The sequence below is a fragment of the Galleria mellonella genome, unplaced genomic scaffold, assembly GCF_026898425.1.
Source record: "Galleria mellonella isolate WM207_F2 unplaced genomic scaffold, CSIRO_AGI_GalMel_v1 utg266, whole genome shotgun sequence".
NCBI classification, from domain to species: Eukaryota; Metazoa; Arthropoda; class Insecta; order Lepidoptera; family Pyralidae; genus Galleria; species Galleria mellonella.
The window spans coordinates 2,837,821-2,852,650 of record NW_026442061.1 but is presented as its reverse complement, the minus strand read 5'-3'; the positions used below and the strand labels follow the sequence as shown (position 1 = coordinate 2,852,650).

Here is a 14,830-nt window from a genome sequence, read left to right as displayed (position 1 = left end):
TCTACTCCCGATATTAGAATAGGCCAGCCTTTCCCGTGGGCGACTAAGGAAACTTAATGATCGAGAGATGGATTAAGTAGTAGCGCGTATCTTAAAACATCACCAAAACCGCGCCAAGAACGAAAGTAAGGAAATTCAGCAAAATAAATAAACTATTCCTCTGTACCCTGTAAATTCACTGCCATATCCCACACTTCAAACCGAAATACAGCCGTGCAAACACAACTGCTTCACGGTAGAAACAAGAATAGGACAGAAATGCCCAAGCAAACGAATTTTGTACAAAGTCTCACTCCAGTATTTTATTATTATTCCAAAACATCACATCTCCCCTCTTAAGGAGAGGAGATGGCAACTAACCCCCGGCAGAAGCACAGTCGGCCGGGGTATAGGGCCCCAGGGAGAGAAACCGGCGTACAATGCAGGCAGAGTCTAAGAGCACCGCTTTTTACATTCTTCCCGTTAGTGAGCCGCCTCGGAATCCCAACCGTCTGAGATGTTGTTCCAGATTAGTTGGGATTAGACCGTTCACCGATTAAACGATTGGAACTATTTCGGTGGACGTCACCCCCCACATTTCGGTCACCTTGTGAGCCAAGTCGAGATATTTTCTCTTTTTCTCAGTTTCGGCTGTCACGAGGTTCTCGTCATGCGGTATGGTGACATCCACCAAAAACACCCTCGAGAGTGCACGATATCAGGTTTGTTCGCAAAATCTATTATTGTGTAAGTATTTTTATTTATATTATTTATACTGCGTTTAATTTTATCTTTTTTCCTCCCTTTTTTAGTCTTAATATTTTTCTGTTACGTCTAGACCAGACGCAGTTTTTATTATTCCTCTCCATTCTAAGGTTGTCTGGAAGAAATCGCTATTTGGCGACAAGGCCGCCCATTGTTGCCTCTTTATCTTGCTTTTATGTAATAAACTAATACATTTTGTTTGTGTACATATTGTTAATCTTTATAACCTGTATTATTCTTTGAAAGGAAAAATACAGAGTTTTCATTCATTCATACATTCATTTTGGTGAAAATTCGCAGGGCAGTTTAATTTAATGTATAGGCCTTCATAATAAGATAGATAAATAGATCGATAGATTATTGGTTTGCATTACTTACAGCAAACAAACAAAAACATATATAGATGCATAGTGAAAAAAGATAAAAGAATACATATATAATACAAAAAATAGAAGCGCCCCATTTAATTCGTTTTTATATCAAATCAAGATGTTCCAGAATGTCAAAAGTCAGGGCAAACTGTTGACATTAATGGCGGCTGTTTTCCACAACCAGTTGCTTTGAAGTCAAATGAGGTGAATCAACAATTTATTTATTAGTGTGCTTTTTATTTTTACGAAACTTAGAATAGCAAACAAGCTGGTGGTACAGCAGATGGTAAGGGGTAATCTGTGGTAAGTGGTATGTTTATAGTACCCCTCATGCGTTGCCATTTCTGAGTACTGTTCATTTTTTCGGTTGACAACCGCAGTTAGGCTTTGGTGATATTTAAGTAGAACGCTTCTACCATCCCTCGATCATTAAATTTCTTTAGTTGCCTCTTACAACACCCACGGGAAAAAAAAGGTGACCCATGCTATGCCGGGACCACACAGAAATTATTTTAACCTATATCAAAACGCCGTGTGTTCCCGGCATAGAATAGACTACCCGTTCTTTTTCCGTAGGTATCGAAAGAGGTGACTTAGGGACGGCGAGGGATGGGCAGCAGCGTCCCTCTTAAGACATCTTCAAAACCTTACTGTGGTTGCCAATCCACCTGCTAAGCGTGGCAACTATCAGCAAAACACCCAAAGACTTATGTCCAGCAGTGGACTGTTAAAGGCTGATATGACGATGACGATGACGTCAAAATCAAGTATTTAAGATGAATAATAAGTGGAATAAAAATGAAATCTACGATTATTGGAAACATGACCTTTTGTAATTAATCTACATGAGTATAAATTATTTATAAACAAGTCCTTGCTGCATTCAATATAAAGTTCAAATTTAATCGTACGATAAGTGACCTGGAGGAGTCACGCGAATTTAAGCAATTACCTATAATTTGTTGAGTACTTAGTAATTATCATACAAATAAGATGATAACAACGTGCCTATTTGTGTCTAGCGTGTATTAATTTATTATGCCCTTATATTACTTTGAAGCAGAGTTGGAAGTTACATCATATCTACAATATTTTTTTTAATACACTTAGGTCATTCGTGTCTTGACCATCACATCTCCTATGTATGTATCTTATTATTACAATTTTATTATAAGTATACAATTTATTTTTGTAATTAATTTAATTGATTAATTTAAAAAAAAAATAACATAACTTAAGATTTTATTTCACAATGAAACTGACTAAAATCAGTTATTTTTATTTCAAATCTACTTAATTTACTTATTTTTCTAAAATTTCCATGACATCAATCTGTGTGTACGAGTATAAAAAATTTCAGTAAAAAAAATTTGCATTTTTTTTATGCATCTTAGAATGGCAAAATAGCTGATGGAAATGATAATATAGTTAGACATGAGCAGTACTATAGACATAACAGAGTATACGGTTTCGTCCATGATACCCCCCACGAGTTGCCATTCCTTAGGATTCAGGTGATATTACTCTGTACTCAGTAAATTCAACACAGCCATGCAAACACAACTGCTTCACGGTAGAAACACGAATGGCACAGAGGTGCCTAAGCAAACGACTTTTGTACATGCTCCCTCTGGTATTTTTTATAAGGCGACAAACATAAAAAGCAATCAACCGAATTGACAAACTCTTTCACTTTAAAGTTGGTTGAAAAAATAAGGTACTTCTTTTAAGCTATGATAAAACTAAGGTATATCCCGCGGCTTCGCTCACATAAATCATTATGGAAAGAAGGAGACTTTGTACAAAAGTCGAGTGCTTGGGTATCTCTGTCCCATTCGTGTTTCAACCGTGAAGCAGTTGTGTTTGCATGGCTATGTTTCGGTTTGAAGGGTGGGATATGGCGTGAATTTACTGTACAGAGGAATATCACCTGAGTCCTCAGGAATGGCAACGCATGGGGGATATCATGGGCGAAACACTATACTCTGTTACGTCCATGGTACTGCTCATGTCTATAGGCGACGGTTACCACTTTCCATCAAGTGGGCCGTCAGCTTGTTTGCCATTCTAAGTTGTATAAAAAAAAGTGCTAAGTTTTTTTTTTAATGGGCGATAATTTATTAGTTTATTTTTTTTTTACATCCACTGGGTGAGCCTTACAGTCTTCCAATACGCTCACCCAGAAAAACATGAATACAATAACATATAAAAAGGAATATTACACAAAAATAATATAAAAAGATTTAACTCAAACAAAAAACGTCTGTACACAAATACTCTGTGGTCACTCGACGAAACTCCAGCAAGTTGGAGGCAAATACATCCAATTGCGGATACTGGCTCAAAATATCATTGGGTAGTTTCAATGCAAGAGATAGGGGAGCTTGCTTAGCCAACTCTGTTCTTCTTAATGGAACATCGAATAAGTGTCGTCTACGTGCTCGCACGTAGTTACTGGGCGCTCCTATTGATATCGATTCCAGTACAGTTTGGTTACAATTTGATATGATGATAACGAAAACTTAACTGTCAATTGTATTGTAAAATCTTTTTTTTTTACCTTGTCTATAACTATAAATCTCTGTTGTTACAGATTGCACTGTAAAGCCATAGAGTACCTTCCATTGTACTGGATACTTTTTTAAATATTTCCCGCGTTTCTTTTTTCAAATAATAACATCATAAGGTTCCTATTGCAAGAATTTTATTACGTAAGCCGATTATTTCTGGACAGCTGCGGTTGTTTGCAGCTCTGTTACTATGGCGACCGTATATTTTCTTCTACTATCATTGATTTTCTCGGCAGCGCCGTGACCTCTTGAACTGCACCATGCAGAATTATAATTACCAGCCGAGCCTACGACTTCGATCAGAATTTTAAACATTTATACGTAATCTGCTTGGGTTACCTTTGTCCCAGTCGTGTCTCTATCACTAAGATTCTAGTGCTACTTTTATGGATGAATATGGAATAGTAACCTGGTCAGGCAAAATATCAGTGAGGGGGAGGGATTATTAGTAATAAGGACTACCAGTCTCATTGCTAGCAATATCAGGTCGACCTCCACATGCCCCCCCTTGGAAACCATTGTGCTGAATTCCAGATGTATTCATCACGATGAGGTAACTGACCTGCCTTTTTATTCTCATCTGTCATCCCTCACTGGTGCCTCGCCACAGTATACCGTTAGCGTAGGCGGTTTTTTTTAATGGGTGATAATGGAATGATAGCGCCCTGCCTGCGCTAACGGTATACACTGGCGGGGTACTAGTGAGTGAGAGTGAAAAAAACAGATGGGGATGAAGCAGGTCAGTTAGCCCATCGTGAAGAATCCAACAAGAAGTAGTCACGATAGTTTCCAGGGGGAACCACGTGGTGGTCGACCTGACAGGTTGTTAGTAATGGGGATATTTGATCCTATTTTTTTTAATAGATGATAATGAAATAGTAACCCCGTCTGTGCTATCCGTATACGCTGGTGGAGCACCAGTGAAGGATGATAGGTGACGATGAAAGTAGGTCAGTTAGCCCATCGTAACGAATTCCACTAGGATTTCCAGGGGGAACCGCGTGAAGCTCGATCTGATAGGGTGTGTTGCTAGCAATGGGTCAATTAGAACCCATTACTAACAAGCCCTTTCCCCCACGTAGGCAGAGTTACCAATCAATGGACTGGTAACAGGGTTACCTTAGCCATTAAAAAAATATATCAGTGAGGAGGTTGGCCCATTATATGAATTTATCAGGATTATAATGGAATATAATATTATATATATTAATAAATAATATATATTTTGGTTATTATTACAATTGTACTAAAACATTTTAACTGACAGAATTATGTAGATTAATACCTCGACTTGATCTTTTGCTTGTACCAACTGAGTAGGCGTTATATCAAAGCCCTATCTTCGCCTTTGAATGTACAATTTCCATTCATAATAAAAAGCAAATATTATAAATATTAAAGTTTCTAAAGATTAATATTATTATCTATTTTATACCATAAATGTAGTAAACAATATTATAAATGTAAAAGTATTATAAAGACTGCATGAATGTTTGTTACTCTTTCATGCAAAATCTACTGAATGGATTTGAATAAAATTTGGTACACGAGTAGGTTATATTATAACAATAACATAATATGCACTGATTCGTGCGGACAAAGCCGCGGGATAGAACTAGTTATGGATATAAGTACACACAAACAATAAATTTAATATCATTTTAATTTTAGAATCAACACGGATCAGACGTGTCTGTCAGCACATTGGAAGGATTCCCACGTAATCTGAACCTATGCTGCGCCGTAAATCGCATCAAAGAATATAAATACAGTATAGGTGGTTCGTTCCATTTGTTTATGAATGAATGAGTACACTTTATTTGCATTGTACAATATAAGGAATAAGCAAGACAATAAACGAAACAATACAGTTGTATTATATAAGTACAGTAAGGCGGTCTTATTGCTGAGAGCAGTCTTTTCAAGACAACCTTAGAGTAATGAATTAATTGTTGTACAAGTAGGTGTGATAATTTTTTTTTATACAACTTAGAATGGCAAACAAGCTGACGGTCCACCTGATGGAAAGTGGTAACCATTGCCTATAGACATGAGCAGTACCACGGACATAACAGAGTATACTGTTTCGCCCATCATACTCATTATGTTCAGCAGTGGACAGTTAGCGGCTGAAATTGTTATTATTATTATTTGTTAAAATATGAAAATCATATAACAATAATTCTTGTGTGAATCATATTTTAATAATTGGGGTAAAATTTTAATTTGTTATAATTTTTTAAATATAATACCTACCGGTTTAACTTACGCGTAAGTAGATTGAGAAAACTCAACTAGTTTCGGGATCAATTCGGAATCCTTAATCATAAGTCGCTGTGATGCGAACACGATTTTTTTAATGCAACAGATCCCTCTGCCGTTTCATATTCATCATTGTTTAAAAGTAAAATTGATTTCGGAGTAGACTTAGTAGGATAGGTAAGCGAATTTACGTGTGGGATAAATTTTAATTAATTCTACACGCCTACCTTATCCTGGCTCTCTTTTATTTTTCTGTCTTTTTTTTTTATACAACTTAGAATGGCAAACAAGCTGACGGCCCACCTGATGGAAAGTGGTAACCGTCGCCTATAGACATGAGCAGTACCATGGACATAACAGAGTATACTGTTTCGCTCATGATACCCCCCATGCGTTGCCATTCCTGAGGACTCAGGTGTTATTCCTCTGTACCCAGTAAATTCACGCTATATCCCACCCTTCAAACCGAAACACAGGTCTAACAGGAGATTTATTTAATAGACAATAATGGAATGATAATCCAGACATCTGATATCTGTATACACTGGCGAGGCACCAGTGACGAATGACAGGTGAAAATAAAAAGGCAAGTTTTTTTAAATGGGTGATAATGGATTGGTATCCCCGCCCGCCCTATCGGTATACGCTGGCGGGGCACCAGTTAGGGATGATAGGTGACGATAAAAGCATGTCAGTTAGCCCATCGCGACGAATTCCACTAAAATTACCCACAATGGTTTCCAGGGGGAACCGCGTGGAGGTTGACCTGAATGGGTATATTGCTAGCAATGTGTCAGTTAGACTCCATTACTAACAATCCTTTTCCCCCAAAAAGACAGGTCAGGTAGCCCATCGTGACGTATTCCTCTAGAATTAACCACGATGGTTTCTAAGGGGAACCGCGTGGAGATCGACCTGAAAGGGTGCATTGTTGGCAATGGGTCAGTTAGACTCCATTACTAACAATTCCTCCCCCCCCCCCCCCACTATGCCAGTTCACTATGTAAGTTCAGTAACAGAAATCGTTATAAATGCTTCAAAATGACGTGTAAACAATGTTATTATGGTTTCATTTCACTTCACACACTCGCAACGTCATATTTTTGGTTGTAACCTGCAACAAGCTATTAGTCATTTTTATCCGCCGCGCCGTCGTCTTCAACGGTGTGATCCTGGATTTGTCTCGTGGCTTTAAACACAAGGAAACCTCGTAACTCTCGGGTCGTAAGAACCCTTTGTGCTCACATAAATGGATATATCCTTTTGTGTAAATGTTTATTCCTTGTAAAAATATCGCATTTACGAGTATATCGTCTCTTTTATATTATTGTTATTGCTGGCAATGCTGGCTGACTTTTTTAAAAGTGTTTGTAGTTTTTTTTTTTTTTTTATGCAACTTAGAATGACTAATAAACTGACAACTCACCTGATGGAAAGTGGTAACCCTCGCCTGTAGACATGAACAGTACCGTGGACATAACAGAGTATACTGGTTCGCCCATGATACCCCCCATGCGTTGTCATTCCTGAGGACAAAGGTGTTACGCCTCTGTACCCTGTTTTACTGCCCACCCGGTAGAAACACGAATGGGACAGCTGTATCTAAGCAAACGACGTTTATACAAAGTCTCCCTCTAGTTATAATCATTATTATAATAGATAAATAGAATAATCAAATGATTTTAACAAGACATCTAATTGTTATGACTCATCGATATTAAAGTAGTATCCTTTGTTTATTTCACTAAATAAATATTTAGTGAATAACAGGTGTTATTACAGAGGAATAACACCTGAGTCCTCAGGAATGGCAACGCATGGGGGGTATCATGGACGAAACAGTATACTCTGTTATGTCCGTGGTACTGCTGATATCTATAGGCGACGGTTACCACTTTCCATCAGGTGGGCCGTCAGCTTGTTTGCCATTCTAAGTTCTATAAAAAAAAAAGTAAAATAACATGTATGGGGTGGATGGTAAGTAATGTTTCTCGAAATGATTCCCGCTCAGCGTTTCGCTGCAGCAGAGAAGCTACAGCGCTGTTTTTCAGCGGGAGCCCTTCGAGTAACTTAATTTAATTTAAATTAATATAAAAATATTCTTGTTTACATAATATTAACATACCTACATAACTTACATAACATCATGGTCTATTTACTATTATTAAGGTACAGTCAGACTATTTAAAAATATGTAAAAAATCCAATTTTTTTTACATTGTCTGTACGTTTGTTTATACATTAATTACTTAAACGTATTCTACACAGGCGGAGTCACAAGCGTAGCTAATATAATATAATTGTTAATTATTATATATAAATAACAAATAATTTCGTGTAATACGTGTTTAATTCGATCAAAAGCAGCAATGCGTGACCATTACTATGTGAAGAATTCAAGGCCAATAAGAACGAACAATCAAGAGCTATTTAGTAACATTAACCCTTATGAATAATATATGACAGAGAATAGTATATGTGTATATATATATATATATATATATATATATATATATATATATATATATATATATATATATATATATATATATACATATCTCCCGGCATAGAATAGGCCATCCATAAATTTAAAAAAATCTCGTGGATGTCGATGGCCGAGAAATGAGCAGCAGCGAACCTTTTAAAACATCATCAAAGCTAAACTGTGGTTGCCAAGCCGGCTGCCAAGCGTGGCAACTACTGGCAAAATCCTTCTTATGCGGGAGACTATGTTTAGCAGTGGACAGTTAACGACTAATACTGTAACAACAAATATATATTTAAATTTATATTTTTTTACATTTTCAGGTATTAAGTTCCAATAATAAATTCTATTGTTTAATTAATAAATATTACATGTCCAAAAAAAATTGGTACAAAAGGCGTACCTAAGGCTTTATAGCATTCTCTTTCAGTCAACCTTTAGAAAATTAAACAGTTAATCATCATCATCATCATCCGTCCACTGCTGGACATAAGCCTCCCCCGTAGACTGCCACAAGGAACGTTCCTGAACCACCTGCATCCATGGACTCCCAGCAATGCATTTGAATTCGTCTCTTCATCTAGTGAAAGCTCGTTCTATACTGCATTTGCCCCAGTTAATCAAGAAATGTAAATATGCGATGAAAAATACTGAAAACAAGTAAAGGTAAATGGTTAAAGATATACAGATCTATTTACATTTAACGCAAATTATAATGAAGATATATCGTACATATATTAGTCAAGACAGGTAAATAATTATATTTTTTTACAACACAGGACGCAAACGAGCATCCGGTAGTAAGTGACTACCGCCGCCCATGATCACCCACAACATCAGCGGCATTGCAGGTGTGCTGCCGGCCTTTTAAAAAGGAATATGCTCTTTTCTTGAAGGTTATGTTGTCGTATCGGTTAGGAAATAGTGCTGCTGGAAGTTGATTCCAAAGAATGGTTGTGCGTGGAAGAAAGTGCCTTGAAAAACGCACGGTGGAAGACCGCCACTCGTCCAGATGATTGGGATGAAACTTTAGTTTGTGGCGGGTTGTACGTATTTTTGGTACAATAAAGAGTTAAATAAATAAATAAATTTGTTATTCTTATGGATAATTATATTTATTTAAAAAATAATCACAGTTAATAGTCACATATTGAGCTAACAGCGGAAGTTAATTTAAATAGATTTGACTAATTTCCGCCATTATATATATATATATATATATATATATATATATATATATATATATATATATATAATGTGCGCCACCTACCCTTTGTTTTTCTTTCTTTTCTCAATATTCTCTACCCAAAGGTTGTCTGGAAGAGATTGCTTAGCGATAAGGCCGCCTTTTGTATCATTTTTTATTACAGTTAAATGTATTCACTATTTTATAAATGGTGCAATAAAGTGTAAATAAATAAATAAGAACATTCGAGATCTCTGTACTGTACACGTTACTTACTGTTCCAGCTTGGGATGTATGATTTAGAATGACTTTATATCCGACTCTAATACTCACCCTTGGAATACGATAGATTACAGAATTACTGAGGGAACGCCGCTAGGAATCAATCACGATCGACTAGTGATGCATCTGACCGCTTACCAATATTGATTTTGAAATCTAGGATTTATTGGCATCTTCAATTAAAAGTCGCATTCTTTACATTAGTTTTTTTATTATAACTATTATAAAATACATAAAATTTTATTTGGGCCTTGTTTTTAATTTAAATTCTCTTAATTCCATATCAATGTATGCAGCGAGAACCACTTTTTCCGTGTCGGCAACAGTTACATTCGCATATATACGCCCTTTGGTGAATGGGAAACCCCTCGGCACTTGTTCTATGGGAATGGTCATGTTGTACAGATGGTAGGCGCCCTGGATTTAAAAATTAAATTATTACTGGGTATGTACGTCATAAAATATTTTGTTTTCAAACATTTTATTTGTATATCTTAACTGGAGTTACACCAATTAAACAAACACTGATTCCGCCTATCTTTTGAATTGATTTTAAACTGACATCAAAAAATAAGATTTTGACATTTTATCATTAACTATATAATAGTAACTACATAACCAAAAAATAAAAATTAATAGAATTTTCGTTACCCCAGGAATGGGACATTCTGATGGGAAATACTTCCTCATTGGAGCGCCAAAGAAATTATTTTTATGGATCAAATCACATACTTTGGTGTGCATTTCGATAAAACCACGCTTGTACTGGTTGGTCAGAAACTCGTAGAAATAGAAGCTAACCTGTAAATAATATGCGTCGTTTTACAATTTTCCTGTGTTCTCTCTTCGTTTTCCTTCGTCATTTTTTTTTGTTGTATGTGTGTTGTTAAGTATGTGTATGTTATGTATATATTTAATTGTGTATATATTATATATGTATGTGTATGTATGTATGAATATATGTTTGTATATGATAATATTTCCATAATAGTGCGCCACCTACCCTTTGTCTTTTTCTCAATGTCCTCTACTCAAAGGATGTCTGGAAGAGATTGCTTAGCGATAAGGCCGCCTTTTGTATCACTTCTCATTAATATTTACTGTATTTGGTATTTCTCTTTTTACTTGGTGCAATAAAGTGTAAAATAAATAAAATAAATATAATTTTATTATATTTTTATTATGTTCTATTGAATCAAACTATACTTACAGTTGCCCGTGTGGTCCCGGCATAGAATAAGCCTTCCTTTCCTGTAGGCGTCATCAGAGGCAACTAAGTGAGGGCGAGGGACGAGCAGCGTCCCTCTTAAAACATCTCCAAAGCCTAACTGCAGTTGCCAATCCGCCTGCCAAACGTGGCAACTACTGGCAAAACTCCCGAAGGGGGAGGCTTATGTTCAGTATGATAAACCTATATAATATTTTCCCGTATTCAAAAATGCCCCGCATACGTATTTCTCAGTTTGCCCAATAGTTGACTGGTAGAGACCACCGTTCGGTGTTAAGTCCGCCAAATGTACATAGAATTTTACTATGCATTACAGTTTATATAAATAAATAAACAAATATACTTACAGTATAATTGTTTCCCCAGGCGACGTGCAAACATAAATGAATGTCGACGTAATAGAACGGATCATTTCGACCGTGCCGCCGGGACGAGATATTGAAATACTCAATATGCTGGGTATCTAAAAAATATACACTGGGCCGCTCGGTACTAAAGTATTGGATAGTCTGAAAAATAATATTGAGTATATTATACCTTTATATGAAATAATAATAGTTAATATAACGTCGCCAAATAGGCGACGTGCTGAAGAAGGGCCAAATTAAAAGTACCCGTAACCGGCGAGCGTGTATGACAAGATTGATGAATGTGGAAGAAGCGAAAGAGCTTTGTTTGAATCGAAGCATTTGGCGTTCCATTGTTTCTGCCTACCCTAATGGGAGACAGGCGTGACAGATATGTATGTATGTAATAATAGTTAAAAAACATATGGCTTATTCTAATTAACTAAAATAATCACTGCATAGTATAAATCGAAGTCGCTGTCGCTGTCTGTCCGTCCCTATGTATGCTTGAATCTTTAAAACTACGCAACGGATTTTGAAGCGGTTTTTTTTTAATAGATAGAGTGATTCAAGAGGAAGGTTTATATGTATAATGCATACATAATATTGTAGAGAGACACTGATAAATTTAGAGGTTTCTAATGTGACGTGATTTAATGTGTACCCGCGCGAAGCCGGGGTGGGTCGCTAGTAAATAAATATAATCTCGTATTATATTTTAATTATCCGTATGGTCCCAGCATAGAATAGGCCCGTTTTCTTTCCTGTTGGTGTCTTAAGACTAAGGGAACTTAATGATAGTGTGATGGACAGCAGTGTTCCTCATAAAATATCTCTATAAGCCAAACTGCGGTTGCCAGGGGTGAAAGGATTGTTAGCAATGGGGAGTTTAGTCCCCATTACTATCAATATACCCTATCAGGTCGACCTCCATGGGGTTCCCTCTGGAAACTATCGTGACCAATTTATCATAGAATTCGTCACAATGGGCTAACTGACTTGCCTTATTATCCTCACCTATCACCGCTTACTGGTACCCCGCTAGTGTATACCGATAGCGCAGGCGGGGTAACCATACCATTTAAACGCATAAAAAAAATACTGCGATTGCTAACCTGTCTGCCAAGCATAGCAACTACTGGCGAAACACCCTGAATTCACAGGGTACAGAGGAATAACACCTGAGTCCTCAAGAATGGCAGCGCATGAGGGGTATCATGGGCAAAACAGTATACTCTGTTATGTCCATGGTACCGCTCATGTCTATAGGCGACGGTTACCACTTTCCATTAGGTGAACCGTCAGCTTGTTTGCCATTCTAAGTTGCATAAAAAACCCCTATGGGGAACGCTTATACTTGATATGAATGATTAGAAGAACGGTCAAAGAACATAGATGTTACTTTTATCAATTTTTTTTAAATAACAAATAGAATCATCATTAACGGCACATAATTGGCAAATTAATTTAGTCATATCAACCCGCAATCCAATCAACAGTTGCTAAAAACTTGAAATTTTAGCAGTCGATGCATTTTAGGATATAAACATCCATTAAGGAGGAATTTTTAGTAACTCCACCCTCAAAATGGGTAAAATAAATGATGAATAGTTGTATGAAAACCCATCATTTTCAAAATGCTCCCAGGATGGAATGAAATGAAATGGATGGATGGAATTTCATATACAAGTTTCTGGTTGAAATAAATAAATATGTATTACAATTTTTTTTTATTAAATATATCCCTTAAGAGGGTGAAATAGGGGTTTTAAGCTTATTATGAAGGGTTCGTTTATTTTGAAGTTAGAAGAATGAAATTTAAAATTAATAATTTCAGCAAAAATGAATACGTCATTTGTCGTTTTTGAAAATTCAACCCCAAATAGAAAAATTAAAATGACCTGATAATGATAGATTAAATTGATTAATGTATATTTTAGGATTTTTGAAATTTCACCCCTCAGAGTAAAAAAAGAGTGGTTACTTTTTTATTCTTGTTTCAAAGGGTTAGCATGTTTGTACGGGCTTATTAGCTAAACAACTTAATACACATAGTTTTAGGGTTCTTTTTATACTTCTAGGTGCAAATAATGAAATATAAATTACAAAATACCTGAATAACATCCCCCGGGAAGGTTTATGCTTTATTTATATTATACAAACATAATTACCGTAGTTTTATTTCAATTATTTATTTATATAAAACGCATTTCTTTTATAGATTTGCGAAGCTGAAACTTGGCAAAGCGGTTTGGGAACTGAAGTTTTTGGTGATTTTGGTGATGAAGAGAATCCCTGCTGCCCGTTCCTTACTCATGGGAAAGGAAGGAGTGGCTTATTGCGGGGCCACAGAATAGTAAAGTGTGTTACAAAAAATAAATAAATAATAAACTTTTTGATAACTAAAATGAATTTTTTGTTGAATAAAAGGAAGGGATTGTTAATAATGGGCGTTAGTAGCAATATACCCTATCAGGTCGACCTCCTCGTGGTTCCCCCTGGAAACCATCGTGATTGATTTATTGTTAGATTCGTCACGGTGGGCTAACTGACCTGCTTCATCCTCACCTATCATCCCTCACTAGTGCCCCGCCAGCGTATACCGATAGCACAAGCGGGGTTACTATTCCATTATCATCCATAAAAAAATATTTAATGAACTTTTATGTTTCTAACTTTGAAACTAGCATACTTCCATACAACTATCTTTTTACTTACACTAACAGGCGAGTGACGCCGCGGGCAACAGCTAGTACACAATAAAATTAAGTATAAGTATCCGAAAATCTCTCTCTCTCTTTTCAATTTGTTAAAATATAGTTAAATATTTTGATTTCATTTATTTTTTCATTTATTTATTCAATAACAATCATACAATTGTGTTTGATATAAGTTACAACATTTTATAAACTAAAAATTAAAGAAATAAACAATGAGGTCAATTAAAAAATAATACAAAAAATAAAAAAAAAATTAAACGATAGCTTATAATAAATAGTAAATAAATTACTTGACATAACAAAGTTAAATCACTTGTCAAACACACAATTAATAAATTCGTCTAAAGAATAAAAACATTCTTTCAACAAAACAACTCTTAGTTTAGTTTTGAAGTAATTGAAATTTTCAGTGATTTTCATATCAGCGGGTAATCTATTAAATTATTTGACTGACTGGTACAAGGCACATTGTTTTGCAACTCGGAGTCTGGGACAAAAAGTATTTACTATTTTAAATAATATGTAAATATTCTTTGAACAGATACCCACCTTTGTCTCGTGTTGAATAACAAATAATATTATATTAAATAAAATAATATAAACAGACGATACTCCAGCCATCTCCACTCGATAAC

The 14,830-nt window shown here is 35.8% G+C and overlaps 1 protein-coding gene and 1 long non-coding RNA gene across 2 annotated transcripts; one reads left to right on the top strand and one right to left on the bottom strand.

Moving 5' to 3' along the window:
• The first annotated feature begins 1,259 nt into the window (after window positions 1–1,259).
• On the top strand, window positions 1,260–5,529 carry LOC128200772 (uncharacterized). Its single transcript, XR_008252869.1, has 3 exons — window positions 1,260–1,319; window positions 3,709–3,826; window positions 5,357–5,529. It is a non-coding gene; the product is annotated as an uncharacterized LOC128200772 (long non-coding RNA).
• A 3,479-nt stretch (window positions 5,530–9,008) lies between these two features.
• LOC128200747 (uncharacterized) lies at window positions 9,009–14,830 on the bottom strand. The gene is made up of 5 exons (XM_052895099.1): window positions 14,745–14,830; window positions 11,476–11,637; window positions 10,552–10,701; window positions 10,245–10,317; window positions 9,009–9,082 (listed from the first exon to the last, which is right to left on the bottom strand). The coding sequence occupies exons 1-5, from the start codon at window positions 14,814–14,816 to the stop codon at window positions 9,009–9,011; spliced, it is 531 nt and encodes a 176-aa protein (XP_052751059.1). The 5' UTR covers window positions 14,817–14,830.

Coding starts and splice junctions, on each gene's coding strand:
- LOC128200747 (XM_052895099.1), bottom strand. CDS start 14,816: ATGGCTGGAGTATCGTCTGTTTATATTATTTTATTTAATATAATATTA. Junction 11,638..14,744: donor TTATTCAACACGAGACAAAG/GTGGGTATCTGT, acceptor ATTATTTTTCAG/ACTATCCAATACTTTAGTAC. Junction 10,318..10,551: donor CAGAATGTCCCATTCCTGGG/GTAACGAAAATT, acceptor TTTTAAATCCAG/GGCGCCTACCATCTGTACAA.